General features: G+C 47.2%; 1 protein-coding gene across 2 annotated transcripts; it reads left to right on the top strand.

The window, feature by feature from the left end:
* The first annotated feature begins 16,927 nt into the window (after window positions 1–16,927).
* On the top strand, window positions 16,928–18,326 carry LOC125548621 (uncharacterized). Of its 2 annotated transcripts, none has more exons than XM_048712187.2 (2): window positions 16,928–17,895; window positions 18,016–18,326. In XM_048712187.2, exon 1 carries the CDS (start codon window positions 17,060–17,062, stop codon window positions 17,879–17,881), a length of 822 nt encoding a protein of 273 aa, XP_048568144.1. In that variant the 5' UTR covers window positions 16,928–17,059; the 3' UTR covers window positions 17,882–17,895; window positions 18,016–18,326. The 2 variants fall into 2 exon arrangements, with proteins under 2 accessions (XP_048568144.1, XP_087372999.1); XM_087516873.1 differs by having other exon boundaries at window positions 18,013–18,326.
* Window positions 18,327–18,506: the final 180 nt, after the last annotated feature.

Genomic DNA, 18,506 nt, shown 5'->3' with positions numbered 1-18,506 from the left:
ATACTACCTTTAAAGGAGTAACGCCCGGCCCAGGGGCTCATTGCACGGGCTCCCTGCTACTAGAGGTTATATTCGGCTTCCCCGATAACTTCCATAGCGAAAATTTAACCTTCCACATTGCTCCGTTCCAAAGTGGCTATCAAGCACTACTTGGACGCGAAGCTTTCGCTCGCTTTAATGCAATACCGCATTACATTTACCTCACACTTAAGATGCCCGGTCCACGTGGCATCATTACAGTAAATGGAAATATTGAGCGATCCCTGCGCGCCGAAGAGAGTGCGGCTGCCTTGGCAGCCGCACACTAAAACGGCCTCACCAGCTAAAGCATTCGATAGGTCTTCAAGACTACAGACACAGTTAGACGAGTCCGACGTAGCTATATGTAATTCATACAGGTTTGATGGCCACACCCCTATTACAAATACAAGGGGCTCAACGCACACAGACAAGTGGCAATTTTTACTCATCTTGAATTGTACATGGTTTCTTTAATATAGCCTACCTTTTTGCACGACAACTTTTCACCTAAGTTCCTCTCTTTTACAGATGACCATCGTGCTACACCTGTCCAGGATATGGCACAACGGAGACACAGGCGCAGACATGCAGCAGGGACCCGTTCCAAGGATTCTTTTTAGATTAAGACCCTGCGTAAACCTTTCTTACTGTCTCTTGTTGATACACATCCCTCGGATTCTCAGTACTATTGAGAAGGATGTTGACGTCTTGGCATGTGGCCACGTCAGAATAATGCATGTACCTGGACACCAGGGGCTTCTTACAAAGGGCATTGTTTAGGCCTGGTTTATACCATAAAAGACCGAATACCTTAGGGAGTGTTCGGCGTCGCGAGTTTGGCCTTATATGCATCAGCTCCGAATCATGTCTTTGGTCAAATGTTGGGTTTGCCCGACTCCTGTGTTTTGCTGCCTTACGTTCCGCTCTATCGGCTAAGGCGGCACAAGGGGAACTACTGCGATTGTGCCCTGATTCATCCGGACTAGCACCTCAGTAGAGAAAGCCGAAAACTGACTGTCATGATATAGCGTGAGACTGGTCAACCACTTGATGACCCATCGGAATGTTAGAATTCCTCCGCCTTAACGAAGAGCCGTTTCCCGGCCAGGCATGTACGCACCCCGAATTCGGGAGAGTGCGGAGCCACCAGGGGCTATATAGTAGCCCCACCGTCAAACTCATATGGCTAAGTGAAAGTGTTAAAGCATTATAGTCCGGTTGCCTCATTCGCTGCGCTATCACCTCCTTATTAGGACGAAGACGTTGGATTAAGTGTGAACACGCGTCTTCTGCGAACACCCCCGCATTATATGCGTGGGGGCTGAAGCCGAGGACTGCAATCTTTCAGGTTATATACATATATACATAAACGGCCGCACAGGAGGCATCATATTACTTTCAGGAAAAAGTATAAATACAGCCTTAATAAATTTGATAAACACTGTTTTTACAATGGGAATACATGTCACTCAAACATAATATTCTTCGAGCACTGGGCCTCTATCAAACGAGCGCCCTCAAGAACTTCTTCAAAATAGTGCTCGGCAGCCGCTCGGCCTATGGCCGAACCTTGCGCCGCAACAGTGGTAGCATCCATCTCTGCCCAGTATGCTTTGACACGGGCAAGGGCCATCCGCGAGCCTTCTATGCACGCCGACCTCTTCATCGCATTGATGCGCGGCACCGCACCAAGGAACTGCTGCACTAAGCTGAAATAGCTGTTCGGCTTCGGCTTTTCCGGCCACAGATGATCTACGACAGACCTCATGGTGAGTCCGGACAATCTATTGAGTTCGGCCCATTCGGCAAGTTGATCAGTTAGTGGAAGAGGATGCTCTGGAACGTTAAAATGCGACTAGAATAGCTTGTCCACTTCACGATCTGTTTGATCTCGGAAGTATTCGGCCGCATCGACAGCACTCGCCGTCAAATCCAGATATGCGTCTGCCGAACACCACAGCCGATCCAGGGGGGCATACCGCGGATCTCCGAACTTCCTCCGCAGCAAAAAGGGCTTCCCAGCCACAATATCAACAGCTTCACACAGCTCTTCCTTCTTTGCCCTCATGGCAGAGGGGTGACTTTGGCCGCCATCGTGGCCTTTTCAAGGTCTGTCGCCTTCGCTCGGTTTTCTTCAAGGAACCGGCAACGGTCGGCAGTGTCTTTTAACTTCACAGCCATCTTTTCTTTGCTCTCGCAATGCGCGGCCTTCTCGGCTCTTAACTCTTCGGCCGCCTTTAAAGCGACTGCATTACTAATCCTTTTTTGTTCATTGGCTCGGGCAAGTTCCGCCCGAAGGGTCTCCACGGCGGCAGCTCCATCTGCAGTCATAACATATTAAAGATACTGGCATCACGCTGCTCTTACTATGTGACATTGACCGAAAAAACATTACTTACCATGTGCCTCGTCAAGCCGCTTGTTAACAAGCTTGATGTCGGCATCTGCCTCATCCAGTTGCTGCTTTAGTTCGGCAAACTCATTAGTCCGGCCAGCCACCGGAGCTTCCATCACATGCACATAAAGCGGTATGGTTATTACCTGGGACTATGTTCCTCTGTTCGTCGCCGTTCTCGGCGACAACCAGAGTCTCAGGGGCTACTATCTACATATGGTACACCTAAAAATGCGCGGTACCATCACAAATGTACATCATTTTATGTACCTCAAAGCCCGTCAGTAGACTCATAAAGGCGTCATGCAACCCGCTTTCGGCGGATGAAATCCTTTCCATCACCGTACCCATCAATGTACGGTGTTCTTCCGAGATGGTCGCCCACCTTAGCAGATCCCTCAGTGTGTCCGACCGCATACCGGACGGCACCAGACTCTTTTGTTTGCTCTCTTCAAAAGCCGGATGCTGGGGACTTCGGGTGACTATGGGATTATCTTCTGGCCTCACCGGATCCGGAGAGGCCCTCCGTGACGACACTTCAAGGTCGCCCGCTTCCTGAGCGGGGGAGTCCGGGGAGGCGTTTTGCTCTCCATCATCTCCGGAAGAAGGTCCCCTGAGGACGAGCTCCGTTGAGAAGGGCTAAGATCCAAACTGCGAGATAAACGCTTCGGTTATTTTTCCTCGGAAGTAAGGTAGAATATCTTTACTATTAAGTATTTTTTGATCACTTACGGCTCGTTAGAGGGCTGATCCCCGCGCGGACTTTGTGTAGCCAAAGCACCCTCTGAGGCAGGACCCTCTGGAGGAGACTTCTTCTCCCGTTTGGAAACCTTGGTTTCCGGATCTTCAGAGGCAGTCCTCTTCCTTCCCCGAAGCGAGAGAAGGTCAGATTCTTCCCCTTGGTTATCCTCCTTCACGGAGGCTCTCATTCCCTCGGTTGGAATTGGTAGCGATGGGGGCCCGCTTTCGACCTCATTATTCCCCCCTTTATCTTCCTTTGAGGGCTCCGGGCAAGGTGCTAGCTCGAGCATCTTTTCTAGTACCGGATTCTCCAAACCCTCAGGAAGGGGGGCCGAACACCGAATCATCTTCGCCTTTGTTAGCCAGTCCTGGTCAAAGAGCGATTTCTCAGAATGACTTCATGGTAAATGAAAGACGGTGTGTTCGGCTAGAGGATTACTTACTTGGTCGGCGGTACGATTGCTGCTCAGGCCCACGTCCTCGGTAGTATTCAGACACTCTTTTTGGGGTCTGAAGAATGATTTGTACATCTCCTCGTGCGTCAGGCCGAGGAGATTCTGGATAGTGCGCGGCCCTTCTGGGTTGAACTCCCACATGCGGAGGGGCCGGCGTTTGCAAGGCTGGACTCGACGAACCAGCATGACTTGCACCACCGTAACCAGACTGAAATCTCCGTCGAAGAGATCTTGAATGCGGCTTTGCAGTATAGGCACGTCCTTGGCTGGACCCCAGCTCAGCCCTCTGCTAATCCATGACATCAGTTGTGGTGGAGGGCCCGAGCGGAAAGCAGGGGCGGCCACCCACTTGGCACTTATGGGAGCTGTGATGTAAAACCACTCCCGCTGCCATAATCCTGACACCTCTGGAAAGGAACCCTTTGGCCATGGAGCTCCAGCGATTTTACTTATTAATGCGCCTCCGCACGCTACGTGCTGCCCCTCGACCATGGTGCCCCTTTATAAAGAGGGTGAATATCAAGCGTCCTCCTAGTGGCCGTTTGGGACTTGCCTAAAATCTAGGAGTCCTAGGCATGGTTGGGTTACCCACGACCGTATTGATGAGAATCCCGTAATTAGGGGAACATAATCTTTGCTTTGACAAGACGTGTCAAGAAACCGCCTCGCGTTATGTGTGGAGCTGGTTGAAGAAAAACGATTCGAATAATCACCGAGCCATGGCCTGATGTCATGTTGCCAAAGCGTGTCAGCAGATTAAGATTTGTGGAAATATTATTCTCTCTACGGTGGTATGTGGAATTTATTTTGCAGGGTCGGACACTATCCTGGTATTCAAACTCTTCTGTGATATGTTCGGAGGAGGAACCCGCTTTGCAATGCCGAAGAAAACACTGCGCACCAGACTCATCGTCATTGAAGCCTAGTTCAGGGGCTACTGAGGGAGTCCGGGATTTGGGGTCTCTGGAAAGCCGGACTATATCCTTTTGCCGGACTATTGGACTATGAAGATACAAGATTGAAGACTTCATCTCGTGTCCGGATGGGACTCTACTTGGCGTGGAAGGCAAGCTAGGCAGTACGGATATGGATATCTCCTCCTTTGTAACCGACCTTGTGTAACCCTAGCCCTTTCCGGTGTCTATATAAACCGGAGGGTTTTAGTCCGCAGGACACAAGAACATACAATCATACCATAGGCTAGCTTCTAGGGTTTAGCCTCTCTGATCTCGTGGTAGATCTACTCTTGTACTACCCATATCATCAATATTAATCAAGCAGTACGTAGGGTTTTACCTCCATCAAGAGGGCCCGAACCTGGGTAAAACATCATGTCCCCTGCCTCCTGTTACCATCCACCTTAGACGCACAGTTCGGGACCCCCTACCCGAGATCCGCCGGTTTTGACACCGACCGTGAGCAAGCGAGTTGGATGCACTCCAACTTAGTTTATTTGATGAGCTTTCATATATTTATAGCTCTAGTGCATCCGTTGCATGGCAATCCCTACTCCTTGCATTGACATCAATCGGTGGGCATCTCCATAGCCCATTGATTAGCCGCGTTAATGTGAGACTTTGTCCCTTTTTGTCTTCTCACACAACCTCAATCATCATATTCTATTCCACCCATAGTGCTATGTCCATGGCTCGCGCTCATATATTGCGTAAAAGTTGAAAGAGTTTGAAAAGGCTAAGTATGAAACAATTGCTTGGCTTGTCCTCGGGGTTATGCACGATGAGAGCATTTTGTGTGACGAAAATGAAGCATGGCCAAACTATATGACTTTGTAGGGATAAGTTTTCTTTGGCTATGGTATTTTGATAAGACATAATTGCTTGATTAGCATACTTGGAGTATTACTATTTTTATGTCAACAATAAACTTTTATCTTGAATCTTTCGGATCTGAACATTCATGCCACAATAGAAAAAAATACATTGAAGAATATTCTAGAAAGCATTCCACATCAAAAATTCTGTTTTTATCATTTACCTACTCGAGGTAGAGCAGGAATTAAGCTTGGGGATGCTGATACGTCTCCAACGTATCTATAATTTTTTATTGTTCCATGCTATTACATTATCTCTTTTGGATGTTAATGGGCTTTATTTTACACTTTTATATTATTTTTGGGACTAACCTATTAACCGGAGGCCCGGCCCAAATTGTTGTTTTTTTTGCCTATTTCAGTGTTTCATAGAAAAGGAATATCAAATGGAGTCCAAACAGAATGAAACCTTCGGGAACGTGATTTTTGGAACAAATGTGATCCAGAGGACTTGGAGTGGACGTCAAGCAATCAACGAGGTGGCCACGAGGCAGGGGGGCGCGCCTACCCCCCCCCCCCGGGCACGCCCTCCCCCTCATGGGCCCCTTGTTGCTCCACCAACCTACTTCTTCCTCCTATATATGTTCACATACCCCGCAAACATCCAGGAGCACCACGAAACCCTATTTCCACCGCCGCATCCTTCTGTACCCAAGAGATCCCATCTTGGGGCCTTTTCTAGAGCTCCGCCGGAGGGGGCATTGATCACGGAGGGCCTCTACATCAACTCCATGGCCCCTCCGATGATGTGTGAGTAGTTTACCTCAAACCTTCGGGTCCATAGCTAGTAGCTAGATGGCTTCTTCTCTCTCTTTGGATCTCAATACAAAGTTCTCCTCGATTCTCTTGGATATCTATTCGATGTAATCTTCTTTTGTGGTGTGTTTGTCGAGATCCGATGAATTGTGGGTTTATGATCCAGATTATCTATGAACAATATTTGAATCTTCTCTGAATTCTTTTATGTATGATTGGTTTATCTTTGCAATTCTATTCGAATTATCAGTTTGGTTTGGCCTACTAGATTGATCTTTCTTGCAATGGGAGAAGTGCTTAGCTTCGGGTTCAATCTTGCGGCTCTCGATCCTAGTGACAGAAAGGGAAATGACACGTATTGTATTGTTGCCATCGAGGATAAAAAGATGGGGTTTATATCATATTGCATGAGTTTATCCCTCTACATCATGTCATCTTTCTTAAGGCGTTACTCTGTTCTTATGAACTTAATACTCTAGATGCATGCTGGATAGCGGTCGATGTGTGGAGTAATAGTAGTAGATGCAGGCAGGAGTCGGTCTACTTGTCGCGGACATGATGCCTATATACATGATCATGCCTAGATATTCTCATAATTATTCACTTTTCTATCAATTGCTCGACAGTAATTTGTTCACCCACCGTAACACTTATGCTATCTTGAGAGAAGCCACTAGTGAAACCTATGGCCCCCGGGTCTATTTTCCATCATACAAGTTTCCAATCTATTTTATTTCGCAATCTTTACTTTCAATCTATATCATAAAAATACCAAAAAAAATTATCTTATTATTATCATCTCTATCAGATCTCACTCTCGCAAGTGACCATGAAGGGATTGACAACCCCTTTATCGCGTTGGTTGTGAGGTTCTTATTTGTTTGTGTAGGTACGAGGTGACTCGCGCGTGGTCTCCTATTGGATTGATACCTTGGTTCCCAAAAACTGAGGGAAATACTTACGCTGCTTTACTGCACCACCCTTTCCTCTTCAAGGGAAAACCAACACAATACTCAAGAGGTAGCAGACGATGATGAATTGGATGAGATTTATCATGTAAACAAGTTAGTTTTGTTAGGGCTTGATCCCTAGTATCCACTATGTTCTGAGATTGATGTTGCTATGACTTTACTATGCTTAATGCTTGTCACTAGGGCCCGAGTGCCACGATTTCAGATCTGAACCCTTTATGTTTTCATGAATATATTTGTGTTCTTGATCCTGTATTGCAAGTTATACACACCTATTACGTGTTATGATCCGCAATACCCTAATGTGGCAATAATTGGGATTCTTTTCGGTGATTACCGTAGTTTGAGGAGTTCATGTATTCAGTAAGTGCTAATTCTTTGTTCCGGTTCTCTATTAAAAGGGGACCTTAATATCCCTTAGATTTCCTTATGGACATTGCTGCCACGGGAGGGTAGGACAAAAGATGACATGCAAGTTCTTATTATAAGCACGTATGACTATATATGGAATACATGCCTATTACATTGATGAATTGGAACTAGTTCTGTGTCACTCCAGGTTATAACTATTACATGATGAATGTCATCCAACATAATTATCCATCACCAATCCAATGCCTATGCTTTTCGCATATTGATCATGCTAAGTTACTATTGTTGTTGTTGCTGCTGCTGTCATAATCACTATAAAAACTGCTACTATTACCGTTACCATTACTATTGCTATTATTACCACTGCTATCAAGCTATCATACTACTGTGATACTGACCACCTTGCTGCAAATATTTAGTTCTCCGGGTGTGGTTGAATTGACAACTCAACTGCTAATACTTGCAAATATTCTTTGGCTCCCTTTCCGTCAAATCAATAAATTTGGGTTGAATACTCTACCCTCAGAAACTGTTGCGATCCCCTATACTTGTGGGTTATCAATTACCCTTGGTTTCTACTAGGACCCCGCTGATATGTCTCCAGTGTATCTATAATTTTTTATTGTTCCATGCTATTATATTATCTATCTTGGATGTTTTATATGCATTTATATGCTATTTTATATGATTTTTGGGACTAACCTATTAACCTAGAGCCCAATGCCAGTTTCTGTTTTTCCTTGTTTTTGAGTTTCGCAGAAAAGGAATATCAAACGGAGTCCAAACGAGCTGAAAATTTATAGTGATTTCTTATGGACCATAAGAAGCCCCTGAAGCAAAAGAGTTGGGCCAGAAGAGTCCCAAGCCAACCACAAGGTTGGAGGGCGCGCCCTACCCCCCCCCCCCCCCCCGGACGCGTCCCCCGTTCTTGTCGTTGACTCGTGGACCCCCCTGACTTGTTCTTGACGCCAAAAATTCCTATAAATATAGAAACACCCAAAAATAAACCTAGATCGGGAGTTCCGCCACCGCAAGCCTCTGTAGCCACCAAAAACCAATCGGGACCCTGTTTCAGCACCCTGCTGGAGGTAGAAATCATCACCGGTGGCCATCTTCATCATCCCGGCAATCTCCATAACAAGGAGGGAGTAGTTCACCCTCGGGGTTGAGGGTATGTACCAGTAGCTATGTGTTTGATCTCTCTCTCTCTCTCTTGTTCTTGATTTGGCACGATCTTGATGTACCGCGAGATTTGCTATTATAGTTGGATCTTATGATGTTTCTCCCCCTCTACCTTCTTGTAATGGATTGGTTTTTCCCTTTGAAGTTATCTTATCGGATTGAGTCTTTAAGGATTTGAGAACACTTGATGTATGTCTTGCATGTGCTTATCTGTGGTGACAATGGGATATTCACGTGATCTACTTGATGTATGTTTTGGTGATCAAGTTGCTGGTTCTGTGACTTGTGAACTTATGCATAGGGGTTGACACACGTTTTCGTCTTAACTCTCCGGTAGAAACTTTGGGGAACTCTTTGAAGTTCTTTGTGTTGGTTTGAATAGATGAATCTGAGATTTTGTGATGCATATCGTATAATCAAACCCGCCGATACTTGTGGTGACATTGGAGTATCTAGGTGACATTAGGGTTTTGGTTGATGTGTATCTTAAGGTGTTATTTTTTTTACGAAGTCTAGGGCTGTTTGTGACACTTATAGGATTAGCCCAATAGATCGATTAGAAAGAATAACTTTGAGGTGGTTTCGTACCCTACAATAATCTCTTTGTTTGTTCTCCGCTATTAGTGACTTTGGAGTGACTCTTTGTTGCACGTTGAGGGATTGTTATATGATCTAATTATGTTATCATTGTTGAGAGAATTTGCACTAGTGAAAGTATGAATCCTAGGCCTTGTTTCTAAGCATTGCAATACCGTTTTTGCTCACTTTTGTTACTAGTTACCTTACTGTTTTTATATTTTCAGATTACAAAAACCTATATCTACTACCATATTGCACTTGTATCACCATCTCTTCACCGAACTAGTGCGCCTATACAATTTACCATTGTATTTGGTGTGTTGGGGACACAAGAGACTCTTTGTTATTTCGTTGCAGGGTTGTTTGAGAGAGACCATCTTCATCCTACGCCTCCCATGGATTGATAAACCTTAGGTCATCCACTTAAGGGAAATTTGCTACTGTCCTACAAAACTATGCGCTTGGAGTCCCAACACGAGTCTACAAGAAGAACGTTGCGTAGTAGACATCACCCGCTACCATGGGAGGGTGGGACAAAAGATGGCATGCAAGTTCTTACCGCAAACACATATGACTATACACTGAATACATGCCTACATATGATTGATGAATTGGAGCTATTATGTATCGCTCTAAGTTGTGATTGTTACATAATGAATTTCATCCAAATATCTGTCGCTACTCCATGCCTACACTTTTATAATATTGGTTTTGCTCAAGTTACTATTACTGTCGCCGTTCAAATTGCTACTAAATTGCTATTGTCACTCTCACTACTGCTATTACTCTTTTCACTGCTATCAAATTATTGTGCTACTAATAAATTGCTGCAAGGAAGATACTTCTTAGGCGTGGTTGAATTGACAACTCACCTGCTAAGGCTTATAAATATTTGGCTCTCCTTCTGCTGAATCAATAAATTTGGGTGGAATACTACCCTCAAAGACTGTTGCGATCCCATATACTTGTGAGTCATCAGGTAGCAAGGTTGATGAATAAGCCTCCAACATGACTCCAAAACAAGCCTCCAAATTGGATCTTCGTGAAACAGGACTTGCGGGTGCGAAAAAAATTGGATAAAAATATTCGAAGGGTTTTGGTATTTATAGGAATTTAGGGCGGTGGAATGGACGAAAGGCGATGGAGGTGGGGCCCACATGGCCTAGGGGTGTGCCCTACCTCCCTGGACGCATCAGGTGCCAGTGTGGCACCACCTTGCCTCCTTTTGCGCTCCTTCGAAGCTTCTTGGGTCATTCGTTGCATGAAAAACCGTATTAAACCGCATGGTATTTTGACCTCCATATATATGGATTTTTAATACCAAAAACATTCAGAGAAACGGGAACTGATATTGGACACTAGATTAATAGGTTAGTCTAAAAAATGCTATAAAAAGTGTTCAAAGGTGATAATATAATAGCATGAAATAAAAAAATAGATATGTTCGAGACATATCACCCTCCCCTTCCAGAATTTGACTCCCTTTCCCTCGCTCATCAAACCAAATCCCTCGTTAATTGGTAAATAAATGTTGAGAGTGTTCACATACGAGGAACGAGACACAAGACACATGCACCCACTCTAACTTCCTTCTATTTACTTTCCTTTTCAGATTCAAATTCCTCGTTAAATTGCTCAAAACAATGAACAACTTCACTTGATCCTCCCGCCAACGGTTCGCATGCAATGCAACATGCACTAAACCATGTCTTGCATATGAATGGACCACACGTGTGCCAGATGCATAAATATATCTGGCGAGCTGGTGTTCCCGTTAAGATTAAAATTTTCCTTTGGCCGACTGCTAGAGGTAGGCTTCTGATTGTTGATCAAATTCGTAAACGTAATGACCCTGGTTCAAAATTTTATGCTTTATCTGGTGCTCTTGAGAATACCAATCAGATTCTCTTCAATTGTGACATGGCTAACTTGCTATGGAGTTGCACCCAATCGTGGTTGGGTGTTAATTGGGCATCTACATCATTTGTTGGTCTTTATTGATCTTGCTAAATCCCTGTCCTGGCAGATGAGTAGGATTTTCTGGTTTGGTTTGCGGTTTTTGGGTCCTTTGGACAACTAGGAACAAGTTCTCTGTTGAGCATATTTTTCTAACAAACCTGTTGATTGTCTTTTCAAACTTCTCGCCATTTTACAACACTGGAGACCTCTGGTTAAATCTAGTGATAGGGAGGTGACAGACATCCTGACCTCTCGTAAGCGAGCTACACCGTCTAATATCATCAACCGAGATCGTGTCTCCTAGCCATCCTAAATTTATCTTGTTCTAGTCCTTGTTGTTAGTCTTTGTTGGTGGGTTGCTGACCTGCGTGCCATCGTTTGCTGTTAAGACTATAATTCTGCTGCATGTGCAACTGTTTGGACCTGCTTATGCCTCGTTTGTATTTGATCTTGCCATGTGGCTTTATTTATAAAGCCGGGCTCTAGCCTTCTCTCTAGAAAAATGGACCATGGGTCAAAAAAAGGCGAAGAGAACATTCATGCACGGGGGAGGGGGAGCTGCAATTTAGGCACGTTTCTACTCCAGTCACATAAAAAAATAGCCGTTAGTCCATTCGCAAAAAATAGCCGTTAGTGACGCTGCCCTCCTCTAATTTTGGATTGTAGTAACTGCTAGACGCTCGCCGCGGAGTCAGGGTGGGCCCATCTAGCGGGGCGCTATGACATGTGCATTTAATGAATTCAAGCGAATTCCTCGCTTTGTGACCGAAAAATTACAACGCGCTTTCAAGAAAGTATTGAAACACTACTTCTTTTTGGTTTAAGATAGCTAATTGCTCATTTCCATCTATCACCCTATTTGTTCTTGTACCATGGTTTTGAACTAGTCACTGATATTGCACTCACGCGCACGGTACATTTCACTGGAAATATAGGTCGCGAAACATTTAAAGGGCACCGGCGATACTCATTATGATTAGTAGCAGCAGGCGCACCGCGGTGGCCAAGGCCTCCGACATGATGACCAAGGCGATGTCCCTCAAGGCCGGCAAGGAGCTGGAAGGTAATAAGCCAATAACTCGTTCTATGTCTTCATTCAAGATTCTTGCTATTGCTTCGAATCGCCATCTCCTCAAGGTGGCCACAGACAGCCATGTGATTCTGGGGTCCGAGACCTCTACCCCTCTCGAGGTGCTTGATAGTATACGGGCCCAGGAGATGGTTCAGGCTTCGGTGGCCGAGGTGAAGGCCCGTCAACACATTGCGCGTACTGTGGCGGCTGAGAGGCGTGCTGCTGCGGCTGCTGATGCTGCAAGGGAGAATGCAGCATCGGCAGCTCCGGATGCGGCTTCCATGGATTCTAGGCCTACGCGTGGCCGTGGCCGTGGCCGCGGCCGTGGGCGGGGTCGATCGATTGTGTCTGCTAGAGAGGAGAATTTTGATGGGGCGGGGGCCCGGTCCCCCTTAGATATGCAATGAAAGGCCTAATATGGAATATGAAGGGATTTGGTCAAAGCGATCGCCGTCGGCAACTTATTGAATACATCCGTGACCAAAATCTCGATTTCGTGGGTCTCCAGGAAACCATTCGGTCCTCGTTTGAGTCATATGAGCTTGACGCCATAGGTGGCACTTTCAACTTCCGGTGGGAATGGCTTCCGGCCTCTGGCCGATCAGGGGGAATTCTGTTGGGGGTGAAGACTGATAGTTTTGAGGTGGTGGGCTTTACGCGGGGATCCTTTTTCCTCGCTGTGGATGTCGTCCAGCGTAATAATAATTTTAGATGGGAGTTAGTGGTGGTGTATGGCCCAGTAGACCATGATCGGTCAATTGATTTCCTCCGCGAGATTTATGCTAAGGCCACGGCTTCCCCCTGGCCTATTGTCATCGGTGGGGATTTCAATCTTCTGCAGGCTGCGATAGACAAGAGTAATGGTATCATTACAGACCACAGGTTGGTAGATACCTTCAATGAGTGGGTAGCTGACCTTGATCTCATTGAGCTGCCTAGGCTGGGAGCTCGTTTTACGTGGTGTAATAATCAGGATGACCCGCTTAGATGCGTGTTGGACCGTGTCTTCGTCTCCACTGACTGGGAGGCCCAATTCGCGGGATGCTCATTAGTGGCGGAACCAAGGCTGGGCTCCGACCATTGTCCGCTTATTCTTAACTCTGGAGAAGCCCCCCACCGCGCCACCAAGCGCTTCTTCTTTGAGAAGCAATGGTTACTTCAGCCGGGCTTTGTGCAGCGGGTCTCTTCGATTTGGTTAGCGGCTAGGGATCGCCCCCCTCACCTGTATGGCCCTTTATGCGATACTATGGACATTTGGCAACATTGCGTGCGCTTGAGTCGTCGCCACCTTCGTGGCTGGGGCGCGAACGTGGGTAGCCAGATGAAAGCAAGAAAAGAGGCCCTGATGAGTGAAGTGGCTGCCTTGGACACCAAGGCAGATTTGAGCGACCTATCGCACGAGGAGTGGGCGAGAAGGTACGCAGTGGAGGACGAAATGATATTTATCTGGACCTGTGAGGAGATTTACTAGAAACAGAGAGGTCGGGAAAATTGGGTGCTCAAGGGGGACGCGAGTACCCAATTTTTTCATGCGGTGGCAAATGGGCGACGCCGGAGATGTATGATCCGTGTTCTCCATGATGGAGATAATGTTATCACCGATGATGGCGCCCTTCAATCACATATTTATGCGTTTTACCGGGAACTTCTGGGATCTTTGGGGGTGGGATCAGCATCTCTGCACGACTCAATCTGGGATAATGAGCGATTGGTCTTTGCATATGATAATTCCATCCTCACTAAGCCTTTCACGCTTGAGGAGATAACAGCTAACCTAAACCAGATGAGGGTGAACATGGCGCCCGGGCCTGATGGCTTCCCGGTCATCTTCTATAAGCGGTTTTGGAACATAGTGGGACCACAATTCGCCCACCTTGTGAATGAATTCACCAGTGGCCGAATAGACATTAAACGCCTAAATTATGGGGTGTTGGCTTTGATTCCGAAGATGCCGGGTGCAGACCAAATTAGACACTTCCGCCCCCTCACGCTCATTAATGTCAGCTTTAGGCTGATTGCTAAGGGATTTGCCTCTCGCATTGCTCCGGTGGCAGACAAGATTATTGATAATCTTCAATCCGCATTTATTAAAGGTCAAAGCATCCTGGACGATGTAGCGGTGCTCCATGAGGTGCTTCATGAGATAAAGAATACAAAGGAAGAGGTGTTCATTCTCAAGCTTGACTTTGAGAAAGCCTATGACCGGGTCCGGTGGGACTTCATTGAGGAGGTGCTACACAAGAAAAACTTTGATCCGCAATGGGTGAGCTGGATGCGACAAATTGTGAGGGGTGGGCAAACTGCTATTAACATTAATGGCTCGTTTGGCCCATACTTCCGCAACGGAAGGGGACTGCGGCAGGGTGACCCGATCTCTCCCCTTCTGTTCAATATTGTGGCAGACGCGCTGGCTTCGATTTTGGACAGCGCCAAAGATGCCGGTCACATCTCGGGTGTTGCTGAAAGGGTGGCACTAGGTGGGCTGTGCCACCTTCAATATGCTGACGACAGCCTTATCCTCATCAAGAACAATGAAGAGGCGATTGCTAACCTCAAGTTTTTGCTCATGTGCTTTGAGGCCATGTCAGGTCTTAAGATAAACTTTGATAAGAGTGAGGCCTTTGTCACGGGAGGTGACTTGGAGTCCCAGCTTAGAGCAGCCCATATGATGAATTGTGAGTTGGGATCTATACCCTTCAAATATTTGGGCATGCCCATTTCGGATCGAGCTTTATCCATGGCTGATTTTGAGCCAATGGTGGACAAGGCGGCTAAACGAGTGGAACCGTGGCAGGGTAAGCTACTAGCCTCGGGAGGCCGGCTAGTGCTTATTAATGACTGCCTAACAAACATTCCTATGTTTGTCATGGGCTTTTATCTTTTGCATGACGGGACCCATGAGAAACTGGACAAGATTCGGTCCAGATTCTTTTGGGCTAAGGAAAATGGGAAACAAAGGTACCATATGGTCAAATGGGATGCGATTGCATCTCCAAAAGAGGTGGGTGGTTTAGGTATTATCAACTCCAGAGTTATGAATTGGTGCCTTATGACGAAGTGGGCCTGGAAAATTTTGACGAGACAAGGTGGGCTATGGCTCTCCATATTCAAGGCTAAATATCTTGAGGATGATGGAGTGACCTTTCGACCTCGGGTCCGACGGTCGCAGTTTGCAAATGATGTTCGCAAGGTTCAACCTTTGCTGCGGCTTGGGATGAAATTTGTGGTGCATAATGGACAATTGACGCTATTTTGGAAAGATGTTTGGAGGGGTGAGCGATCGCTTGACATGTCATACCCCAATCTTTTTGCGATCGCGGGCCAGCAGGAAGCGCGTGTTGCGGATATATGGGTGAACGGGCGCTTCCGGCCATCTTTTAGGAGACCCCTTGGGCCTAGCGACATCCAGGATTGGGAGGACCTTTGGGAGGCCATGGCCTCGGTGCGGCTTTCTGCTGAGCGCGACGATGTCCATTGGCGATTAGAGCCATCTAGAGCCTTTTCGACCGGCTCTCTGTATAAGGAAATCTTCAAAGCCCCCCCCAGTTTATGATCTGCGATCGCTTTGGAAAGCAAGAATGCCAGCAAAAATTAAAATCTTTTTATGGCAGCTGGCTCGAAACCGGATTCCTAGCGGTGACCAGATTCAAAAAAGACACGGCCCGGGAGATGGCTTGTGTGTTTGGTGCGGAGAAGAAGAATCTAGCAGCCACATTATCTTCCGATGCATTGTGGCTCGGATGGTGTGGAGCTCCCTTCGAGAGGCGACTGGATGCTCGTGGAACCCGAGTGGTTTCGCTGAACTATATGGGCTCATCATGGCTAGCAATGCCCAGGATCATAAGCTAGCTTGGCTTGGCGTTGGGGCGCTTGCTTGGTCTATCTAGACTACGCGGAACAAAGCTACCATTGAGGGAATTTTCTTTAGACACCCGGCTGATGTTGTGTATAAATTGGTCATCCTTTTGCAACTTTGGAAGGGGTTGGCGAGACAACGGGACCGACCCGGAGTGGAGCGCCTACCGACCCGGAGTGGAGCGCCTCATCGCCCGCTTGAAGGCCAAGTGTGCTGAGCTCCGGCGTGCCGGATAGAGGGCTGCAACGGCCGGCGTGCCGCCCTCCTCCGACCCCCTGACTGCTCCTGGAGCGGTCTTCTTCTTTCCTACCGCCCGCGACCGGCGCTGCGTCGCTGTACTAGGCTGTTGTGCCTTGTAACCCTGCTTTTTTGGCTGTGTTTGTCTTTGTACTTTGCCGAATATTTGTACTCTAAGTGTCTCATTCGTAAGGCCGGGCAAGCGCCTCCTCTCTAAAAAAAGGAATACGCACAGGCTATGGCTTGCCAATGCACACCATCTGCCCAGCTTCGGTCAATCGGCCTCTCGTCTGGTCTCTTCGTTTAGTCTTCGTCCTGTCACAGCCTCTCGGGCCGTTCGCGAAACGCCACGGACGTTTTCCCCACCATCATGCGCTCGCCGACCGTTGGGCGCCACACCTCTGGTGACCCCGCTGCTCAGCCACGCGGTGCCTTCCCGAGCCGCGTATCCCCGATAAATACCTCGATTCGTTCAAATCAATGGGCAAACCAACCCCCTCTGCGCCTCTCACTCTTTCCCTCCCCTTTCGGCAAAAACCCCAACGCCGAGCAGAGCCGCCCCCCTTCCCCACCCAACCAGGCCCCGTCCCGTACCCAACCCCAGCGAAAACCCTAGCCGGCGCCGCCCTCCCATGTCTCTCGGCAGGCCCAGCCGCGGCAATGCCGCCGCAGGCGGCGGTGGCGGCGATGATCGAGCCGCTGCGCCGCTCGGCAACATCTGGCCCCGGAGCTTCGCGCTGCGCGACCGGCGGGGCCAATCCAGCGGCGGCGGCGGCGGTCCGGCGCTGCCCGGCGCCCTCGTCCTCGGGGGCTTCCCGCGGCACGACCTCCCCGCCCCACCCGACGGGCCCGACCTCAACGCCGTCGTCGCGCCGCCGGTGAGCCAAGTTGCCCCAGCCCCAGCTCGTCCTTCCCAGGCCTGTGTACAAAAACTCCGAGCTCGTGTCCATACCCTGGAGACTGCATTTTCTGACGCGGATAGGATTTTAAGGGATATTCAAGGTGAAATACAACAGATGAGGGAGGAGGGGCATGAGAAAGACAGGCAAATCCGATCTATCGTTGAAGATTCAGAGAAGGAACGTCAGACAAGGCACATTAGAATCAAGCAATTCGACCATGATAAAGAGCTGATGCGTGGCACCCTTCAGGGATACAAAGAAAAACTTAAGAAGTCTTCTGATGCATTTCTGGAGTATAAGAAGATGTGTGAAGGAAGTGGCGTGTCATCTTCGGGTGTTGTGGCTGATGAGCAAAATCGTATTCTTATGATGCGGCAGAAGTACGCAGAGGACATTAATGCGCTTCAGAGAGATGTGTGTTTGAGCTTTGCAGCATGTGCTAAAGAGATTACAATGCTGGCAACATGGACTGCATACCTCAACAATGAACTTCAAAGGCTGAAAGATTATATACAAATTCCAGATCTCAACAATGGGGGCCCTCAACTGTGAATTCTACATTGGAGGTATTTCCTAACCTCCCCAAACAGCTCATGTTTATACCCTCAATCAGTCTTTGTCTGTTGTTTATGTGTTTGAGTTGAGCTCTGGTCTTAGATGTGCTGATTTTTGCTCTTTTTTAGCAGACTACAAGGGTGATGCAGGTGGACATTGAAGCTTTTGTCATGAAGGATGGGAACTGAAGATGAGGAGGATCGCATATATTTTGGTGTTGCTTACATAACCAAGATGCCGCAACATGGTGCCTTAAGTATTATTAGTTCTGTAGTCTGTAGCCTGTACCCGCATACCGTGCTATGAAACAGTGATCGTTACATCGCAAGACTTTGTTTGATGTAAAGCCTATTAGCAAAGACTCAAAATGTAGCCTCACCTGTTCCTTGTCTCCAATAATGTTAATTATTCCATCTATAAGAAGGCTTTGTTTTGACTGCCATATCCAAAGTTTCTTTATTTTTGCCGTTTAACATTATCGCCAGTTGAATTTTCTAAACACACTGCTGTTTCACTCCAACCATTAACTGATATATAATATGAGATTGCGAGTCAAGATTCTTTTCAATTTAGTTTTGGACTTCTAGTTGTTGAAATATATTGCCCGCCTTCCTCCATCAGT

Source organism: Triticum urartu, chromosome 3A (assembly GCF_056163025.1).
Source record: "Triticum urartu cultivar PI428250 chromosome 3A, HENAU_Tu73, whole genome shotgun sequence".
In the NCBI taxonomy this organism is placed as follows: domain Eukaryota; kingdom Viridiplantae; phylum Streptophyta; class Magnoliopsida; order Poales; family Poaceae; genus Triticum; species Triticum urartu.
The sequence above is the reverse complement of the archived record's forward strand: the minus strand, read 5'-3'. Positions and strand labels throughout refer to the sequence as shown.